This window comes from Corvus cornix, chromosome 5 (genome assembly GCF_000738735.6).
Source record: "Corvus cornix cornix isolate S_Up_H32 chromosome 5, ASM73873v5, whole genome shotgun sequence".
NCBI classification, from domain to species: Eukaryota; Metazoa; Chordata; class Aves; order Passeriformes; family Corvidae; genus Corvus; species Corvus cornix.
Genome location: NC_046335.1, coordinates 2315594 through 2324700, shown reverse-complemented (window position 1 = coordinate 2324700; position 9107 = coordinate 2315594). Strand labels below are relative to the sequence as shown.

Sequence of the window (9107 nt, the reverse complement as noted above, 5' to 3'; positions counted from 1 at the left end):
TTGCTTTCTTCTCTCACACAGCTCAAAGGTCTCTTCAGTGAGGTGGGGAGGATGAGCTGAGGGTGAGGTGACAAAGCCACAGCTCCAGCTCCGTTCCCACAGTCAAAGCAATGGGTGAGCAATGGGGACGGCGTTTTAACCATCCCACCTCAACACAGGTGCGCCAGGAAAACACATCCCAGGAGCTCTTTGTACCCTGCTTCCAGTCCTGATCCAGCAGAGCACCAAAGCACATGGACACATCCGACGGTGGGAGCCACCCTGTTTGATTCCACAGGGTCGGGTGCCACCCTGGCACATCCAGCCCTCCTTTGTGGCATCCACAAATTCAGCTGAGGCTGAATCCTGTCCTGATCCATCCAGGCAGCTGCAGTCTGCCCATCCAAGACCTCTTCCGAGCAGCAGGCACCCCATAGGGTGGTAGCTCCAAGGCTTTTCCCAGCCTCCCCCTCCTTTCTGGCGTTCCGTGTCACAGCTCAGGAAGGGGTTTTGGCTTCTTCTGGAGCTCATTTTCCTGGCAGCTAATGGAGCCTTAAATACCCTTCTGGGGCTTCAGGCTTCTCCACTGACAGTTGTCTCTGATGGGATTTTTCTGCAATAATAGGAAAATTGCTGGGCTTTTGTTTTTTTCATTCCCCCTTCTGAGCTCAAAACCAGGAACAGGCTGCTTGGTACAATCTGTCCTGCCTTGGGAAGTGTTTGTTTTCTTCCCTTTGCTTCCATGTTTAGCTCGTGTGTCTCGCCTCTAGCGAGGGCCATGTCAAACCCTAGAATTGTTTAGGTTGGAAAAGTCCTCTAAGACATCAAGTCCAGCCATTCCCCCAGCACTGCCAAGGCCACCACTGCCCCATGTCCCCAAGTGCCACATCCTCACGGCTTTTAAATCCCTCCAGGGATGGGGACTCCACCGCTGCCCTGGGAAGCTGTGCCAATGGAGAAATTTTCCCAATTTCCAATCTAAACCTCCCCTGGCCCAGCCTGAGGCCGTTCCCTCTCCTCCTGTCCCTGTTCCCTGCCAGCAGAGCCCGACCCCCCCGGCTGCCCCCTCCTGTCAGGGACTTGTGCAGAGCCACAAGGTCCCCCCTGAGCCTCCTTTGCTCCAGCCTGAGCCCCTTTCCCAGCTCCCTCAGCTGCTCCTCAGCCCCTTCCCAGCTCTGTTCCCTTTTCTGGACACACTCCAGCCCCTCATACATCCTCCCAAGGTTTGTTGGCATTGGTTTCCCTAAAAGAAGATTTCCAGGCTTGGCCCAGTTGGAGAAAACACTCTGGGCTTGTAGGAAAGCTCTGTGAATTTCATGGAGAGGACTCAGCCTCTGGAGTTTGCTGCCTGTGGTTGGGGAGGGTGTTGGGATCCTGCTCCATCCCTGCCTCTGGCACCAGGGGCATGGAGGACTCCATCCCTCCTGTTTATGGTGAGAGAATTTCATCCCTTTTCAACCAAACCCCCATCCTGACTTATGTTCAACAAATCCAGACAACACCTTTCTTCCAAAGCCTTCCCATCCTTTATCTCGTGTTCCAGGGCTTCCAGCAGCCTCCTTCCCTCTCCTGGAAAAGCGGGGCTGTGTGCTGGCATGGCAGATCCAGGTTTTGGTGCCTTGGCTCGTCCTGTACCAGCACCTGGGTGCATGGGTTAAAAAATAAATGAAGCCACTCCTGGGCTGGCCGGGGCTCCTGGCAGCCCTGGCACTGCTGCCTGCCCAGGCACGCGCCTCCCAGCTTCCAGAATAGCTGAAAAATGCAGGCAGGCAGTAAAAAAATAAAACGGGCTCTTCGCAAGAACGAAACACGAAATGAGGGAAATGAGCTTGAGTAAAGTTGTGCCTGGATTTCGTGAACTGGAAAAAAAAAAAAACAAACCGCCCTGGGAGTGATTGATGTCCAGGAAAGGAGCGGGAGGCAGGGAGAGTGATGCAGTGGCAGCACTGACAGCGTGGGACAGGGCAGCTGGCACTGCTGGAGGGTGACAGGGACATAAAACAGGCCCCAAAAGAGCATCGCTGGCGTGGAGCTCCAGCCTGGAGCTGAGCAGTGTCTCTTTATTGCCTCCATTAAGCGGCAGGTCCGGCCCTTCGGGAGCGGCTGGCACAGGAGAGATCTGGCACGGAGGGGTCCCGAGGGGAATGACTGAGCGAGGAGCCTGGGGGGAGGGTGTGATCAGGGAGGGCTCCTCAGCCGCTCTCCCCTCCTCAGCTGGAGCTCCCGGAGCCCCTGGGCTTTTTTCTGTTCCTATTTAGAAACGTTTACAACCAACCCGCGCATTGCCGGGATTTTTTATTTCAATTCTTATTTAATTTACACCTTCTTTTCCTTTTATTTTCATCTTTCCAGGACTCAGGAAGAAGAAGGAGACCTACGCTTTGGCATAACCCCTGAAGCCCCAAACTGTGCGTGTTGAGGCACTGAAAAATGGGGTGTCCAAGGGACCAGCCTGGGGTGGAGAACATCCGTGGTCTCCTCGCTCTTCGTGCTCGGCCAGCTGGGAGCCCGGCCCTGGCTGGGGACGTGCTGCCATCTCTGGCGAGGACGGTGACACGGCAGCCCCGGGAACACCGGGGAGCGAGGATTTATCCGCCTGGAGGCCGCCCTGGCTGCAGCCGCACGTCCAAACCTCGCTGGCTGCAGCCGCCGCTTGGCTCGCCCGGAGGCAGCAGCGGCTGGCTGGAGACTCCAGGTCTGTTGTAGGACACCAGGAAGGGCAGAATCCCGATTAAAAGTGCTGCCCAAGCCAGAGGAGCTGTCAAGGTCAATGGGATACGTGTGGCCCCAGCCAGGGAGCGGGGATGCTGCAGGGATGGGGTCGCTCGTGGCTCCGTGGTTTCTCCCCTGTGATGATGAACTCAGGGACGGGCCGGTGATGCGGTGTTTGCATCGTCTTGGGGCTCGGCTGGAGTCTGGTTTTGCACCTTAATGAAGAACCTGATGTGGTTTGTGTCAGTTTCATTACTGATTTCCACCAATTATGGTTACCCTGGGATCTAAACACACACAGCATGGGGCAGGGACCTTCCCTGGGGCAGGGACCTTCCCTGGGGCAGGGATCTTCCCTGGGGCACGGACCTTCCCTGGGGCAGAGACATGTCCTGGGGCAGGGACCTTTCCTGGGGCAGGGATCTTCCCTGGGGCAGGGATCTCTCCTGGAGCAGGGACCTTTCCTGGGACAGGAACCTTTCCTGGGGCAGGGACCTTCCCTGGGCCAGAGATCTCTCCTGCAGCAGGGATCTCTCCTGGGCCAAGGCCTCTCTCCAGGAGTGAATCCTCACTGGGATCACGGGCAGATGATCCCTGCACACACAGAGCACCCCCAGCTCGTGCTAATGCTGGATCCATGACCTTGGAGATCTTTTCCCACCTCAACAATCATTCCATGATTCTACATCACTGAACATTCCCAGCCTGGCCGTGCCTGATCCACCTGTCCCGAGTGGAGCACGGATCTGTTTGGGGGAGGAGGTCCCAGTGTAGGGGGGACAACAATCAGGTTTTCCAGGGCCGTTATCTCATCCGGCCACGGTGGAACAGATCCCAGGAAAGCCTCGGTGCAGGCTCAGAGCTGTTGACTCTGCAACCCCACGTGAGCCATCTCCAAGTCGATACCACACCAGTAACACGAAACCAATCCATGAACCAACCCTCACTTCCTTCTTTCTCCTCAGAAAACCCCGAGGAGAGGCACCGAGCCGGCAGCTCGCAGGTGTCCCCAAAATATCCCCAAACACAGCTCTGCCCTTTTCTCCAGCTGGGAGAAACAACCAGAGCCAACCCCAGCAGGTCACCTCCAAAAAGCTCCAAGATATTGCTCCTTCAAAACCAGAATCTGACACTGAGAGTAAACATCACGTGAGAGAGGGCAGGAACACGGCTACACCTTGCAAGGCTTAGCTAAACAGAGGAGAGAAATACTCTCTGTCTCCTCCAAGGGCACTAAACAGTTGGTCATTGTAATGCTTTTGGTCTAAATGGTCACTTGAGGCAGAAATTAAATCCAGCTTATCCGTGTGGTTGAGCGGAAATGGATCTTCCATCAAAACGATCGCTCTCCTGCACGCTTGCACCGAGAGCTCGTGTGTCCCAGGCTCTGCCTTCTCTCAATTACTGCTCTCATTAAGGCTCGGGGTGGTCATAAATACTGAATTTAGATAATTACAGCACAGCAGGTAGGGCTGAGGAACACAAATGCAACATCGGCGCTCGGGGGAATCAGTTTTCCAGAGAAGAGTGGCTAAACCACAGCCCTGCCCTGGGAATAGGGAAGATCCTGGGAAGGGATGGAGGGTGTGCCGGGGAGGGATGATGGGAATCCCGTGGAGGGATCCCGCCTGCATCCAGCTCCTCGTCACACCAGGAGCTGCTGCTCAGCTTTCTGAGTCCCTCCTGCCCCTCACCCAGTCTGGGGACATCCCAAGCCAGCTCCGAATAAACGCCCTTGGCATGGAATGGGATCACGCACAGGACAAGGCGATGAAACAGGGCTCTGAACCGCTTTTATTCCAAGGGGACACACCCACACTTCTCCTCCCTGTGCGTCCCCACTGCCCTGAACCACACACCAAATCCCTCACGCTCTCCTGGAGCCGGGCGTTCCCTAAACCCTCCACAAAACGCTCGGAATATTCACAGATCCCCGGGAGCCCCGCCCCGGCTCCTCTCCGGGGCCAAACGCAGTTTAGGGAGGGGACAGAATCCCTTCACAGCGTCCCTCGCAGCGAGCTGGACGCTGTCCCTGCCTGCCACCGCCCTGTGCCGCCTCGGGATGCTCCAGGGCAGGGATGTGGGGCCGAAGGCTCGCTCCTCATCCTCGCCAGCAGCCGCCGGCTTCTGCAGCAGCGCCGCGCTCAGGGGATGCCGAGCTGTGGGGCGTCTGTCCTGCGCCAGCCCGGGGGACAGAACTGGCCATCAGCCCCGGGGCTGGAGCCTTTCAGAGAGGCCCTGCGGGAGCTGAGCCTCCGGCAGACCCTGCGGACGAAGGTGCGGAAGACGGAGGTGCGGAAGATGATGAAGACCCAGGGGTCCACGATGGAGTTGACGGAGAGGAAGCGCAGCGCGCTCAGGTCGGCGTTCTCATTGAAATCAGCGGCGAAAGCCCCCATGTACGCCCGGATCTGGCAAAAAATCCAGGAAATAGGAGAAAATCAGGGAAGGTCAAGGAAATGGGGGGGAATGAGGGGAGGTCTTGCTACGGTGGGGATAAAAATATCCCCGTGAGGGCAGCAAAAGAAGTTTTAACCCTTCAATATCCCTATGGATTGCATCAGGATGTGCTGTGGGTTGCAGATCCGGCTGGGAGTGGGGCTGGATCATGGATGGTTGTGGCACAGGGATGCTGTGTCCCCAGCGGGATGTTAAAGCTGGAAAGGTGGCCCTGGTGACCGGGGTGGTTTCATGGATGAAGAAATCATCCAACCTTGGCAGGTGATGCTCTGGCTCCAAGGCTGGGGCACCCCACTGGTGCTGCCATGGGAACTGGACCTGGCATCCATTGGCTAACTCAGCAGGGATTCATCCTGACTGAGGACCACTGGGGTGGTCACAAAACCAGTACGAGCCCAGTGGTGCCAGGGCTGCTGGTGGCTGATACCTCACGATACGGTTCCAGAGGTGACAGAGGGGACAGGAAGAGGATGTGGAAATTGTCACCAAAGGCAGTGGCAGCACCAGCGCACACCCCCCACCCTGATCCCAGGGTAGCCCCTCCTGTGGCACCAACTCTGCCCGCAGAGGGTGATGGAAAGGTGGAACTGCAGGATCTGGGCCCAGGAATGGGGGAGGGGAGGGGCAGCGAGGGCTCTCTCATGCTGGGGGTCTCCCACCCCCACCCCACCAGCGGGACCCCCATCCCTGGGGAAGAAATGAGAGGATTTCAGGGCGTATTTCAGTGGGGTTCAAAGGGAGCTGGATGTACCCAGCAGCTTTGGGACACGGGGGTGGGAGTGGGGGTTATTGAGGGGTCTGATGGGGTGGGAATGGGGGTTATTGAGGGGTCTGATGCAATGAACTGACCCCCCCAAACCTTAAACACCTCAGAGGAACAGAGGGGTGGTGATGGGATGGGATGGGATGGGATGGGATGGGATGGGAGGGGCTGTTATTCCAATGGAGCTAAAGCAGCAAACTGATCCCTGGGATGGGGTGGAGGACACTGAGATGGGACTAAAATAATGACCTGACCCTCCAACACCTCTGGGACAGAGCGGTGATGGTGAGAAGGGTGTTCCAGGGGGATTAAAGCAATGAACTGACCCCTGGGGATGCGGTGCTGGGATTGGATATTCCAGGGAGGGGGCAATGGAATGACCCTCCCCGGGACAGGGTGGGGTGGAGGGGGCAAATATTCCAAGGAAGTTTGAAAAATAAATCAGCCCCCAGGACAGGGTGGTGGGGTTGTTGTGGTTATTCCAGTGGGATTAAAACAATGGATTAATTTCCCCCATCCCAGGATGGGATGTTGGGGGTTATTCCACGGGGGCTAAAGCAACAGTCAGATCCCTGGGACAGGGTGGGGGACACTCAGAAGGGGGACAGAGTAATTACCTCACCCCCCCCACCCCGGTACCTCTGGCACAGAGTGGTGGTGCTGGGGGGTTCTTCCATGAGGGTTAAAGGACAACTTCTAATTTAATTTAATTTAATATAATTTAATTTAATTAATTTAAATAAATTGAGGACTGGGGATGTGGTGCTGGTGTTGAGGAGGGGCAACCTCCCAGAATGGGATAGTGGAGGCGGGGGGGTGGAATTTATTCCAAGGGGATTAAAGGAATAACCTGACCCTTGGAGAGGATCCTAGAGGGTGGTAGGGGTGGGTTATTCACAGGGCACTAAAGCAATGAACCCCCCCGGCACCTCCAGGAGGGGGTGGTGGTTCCAGAGTTTATTCCAAGGGGCCCAAAGCAACCCCTGCTCCCCCTGGGAGTGGGTGGTGGTGATGGGGGGTGGGGGGAGGGGTTATTCCAAGGAGTGTTAGGCAATGACCTGATCCTTGTGGGCAGAGTGGGGGAGTATTTAGGAGGCAAAGTCTTGGCCCCCTACAAGCTGGTGGTGGTGTCAGGGTTTATCCCAAAATTAGTGCTCTGACCCCCCCAGGACTGAGTGGTGCTGGTGGGGGCGATATTCCAGGGTGCTTTAGCCATGGCCTGTTCCCCATGGAGAGGGTGGGAGACTGTTCCAAGGGGGCCAAATCATCAACCCAACCTCCCTGGGAGGCGATGGTGCTGAGGAAAGGATATTTTTCCAAATGGATTAATGCAACGACCGAGCCCTGGGGCATGGGGTGATGGGTGTTTGAGGGGGGCCAAAGCACCCACCCACATTCCCAGGGGTAGGGGCTGGTGGGGGGTGGGGAGGGGGGAATATTCCAGGGTGCTCAACAATGCCCTGACCCCCATGGACAGGGTGGGGGACTATTCCAAGGGGGTCAAATCACCAATCCAACCTCCCTGAGAGGCGATGGTGCTGAGAAAGGGTATTTCCCCAAGCGATTTAATGCAATCACCGACGCCCGGTGAGGCACCAAAGCGAGCACCCCCGCTCCCAGGCGCAGGGGGGGCTTTCCTGGCGGCGGGGGGCAGTGGGATTACTCACGATGAGCGGCAGGGAGCAGACGGTGAAGAGGACGGTCATGAGCCCCAGCAGGACGAGGTGGTCGAGCTCCTCCATGCGCGGGGCGGCGGCGGGGGGGGTCCCGCGGCGGGGCTGCCTCCGGGCCATGCAGTACAGATGCCTCATGCTGCTCACGTTGCACGCCACGATGGCCAACACCAACAAGCCCATCAGGCTGGCGTAGAGCACGGGGAAGACCAGCTGGCGTGGGCCACCGCCGGCCATCCGGATGAAGCACCACGTGCCCGGGCAGTACTGCATGGGTGCCCCAAAGCCCAGCAGGGGCAGGGCGCAGAACAGGGCGCACAGCCCGGCGGCCGCCGGCCCCCAGCGTGGCACCCAGGCGGCGGGTCAGGTGCCGCCGGTAGAAGTAGGGATGCCCCAGGGAAAGCCAACACTCCAGCGCCATGGCCAGCAGCAGCAGGGTGGGGGCCAGCCCGAAGAAGGCCATGAGGAAGGCGAAGAGCTGGCACAGCACCCCGGCTCGTCCTCGCCGAGGCCACCCGGCCCCAGCTCGCTGAGGCTGCGGTTGTAGGCGTACGCGGCCAGCACGATGGGGCTGAGCAGGCACTTGCCCAGCAGGTCGGTGACCGCCAGCCCGCTGACCAGCACGTAGAACGCCGACACCCCGCGGCGGCCGGCCCCCGGGCGACCGGGACCGCCGCCGGTGCTGGCCCAGCAGCAGCAGCGCCAGGACGTTCCCCCAAAAGCCCGGCGGCGAACAGCACCGAGCTGGGCACGGCCGACTGGCCGCCCTCGATGTAGCGGCTGCTGCGGCAGCGGTAACCCTCCGTCTCCATCGGGATCACCGCCCGCGCCGGGATGGGCTCCGAGGGAAGCCCCGCTCCGCCTCGGGGTGTCCCGCGCTGCACCGGGGGTGGGATCAATGTCCTCCACCGCAGCGGGGTGGGATAAAATCCCGCACCGCACGGCGGTGATGTCCCGCACCGCACCGCGCCGGGATGGGATGGAATGGGATGGATGTCCAGCACCGCGCCGGGATGGGATGGGTGTCCTGCACCGGGATGCGATGGGATGGATGGATCGCACCGCGCCGCGGCTGCCGGCAGCGACTGTCCCGGCGGGGCGGGCGGCCCCCGCCGAGGAGGGAGGGAGGGAGGGAGGAGGAAGGAGGAGGAAGAGGAGGGAGGTGTGGTACAGCCGGGCACGGCCCCCGGGACGGCCCCTTCTCGCCGCCGGCCCGCCCCGGCCGTCGGAGCTCGGCTCCGGGGACAGGGGGGTTGCGCTGCTCCCCCGGGAGAACCGAGGCTCCCGGGGAGAGGGAGGGAATGGGGCCGGGAGTGAGTGCCGGGGGTTACGGTGAGGGGCTCTGGGATGAGACGCTGGAGGGGAGGGAGCTGGGGCTGAGCCCCTCGGGGGTGGGGAGTGCTGGAAAGGGGACGGGGCTGAGCCCCGGGCGAGGGAGTTGGGTCCAAGCACAGAGGGGGGAGTTACGGGAGAGGGGGGACTGAGCCCTTGGAGGGGGGACAGGGCCGAGGGCTGACAGG

General features: G+C 59.5%; 1 protein-coding gene across 1 annotated transcript; it reads right to left on the bottom strand.

Moving 5' to 3' along the window:
• Positions 1-4462: 4462 nt before the first annotated feature.
• On the bottom strand, positions 4463-8495 carry PTGDR (prostaglandin D2 receptor). The gene is given in 6 exon segments (XM_039553441.1): positions 4463-5102; positions 7582-7926; positions 7928-8101; positions 8104-8274; positions 8276-8302; positions 8304-8495. Coding segments are annotated over 6 exon segments (1080 nt in total). The 5' UTR covers positions 8400-8495; the 3' UTR covers positions 4463-4835.
• Between the last annotated feature and the right edge of the window lie 612 nt (positions 8496-9107).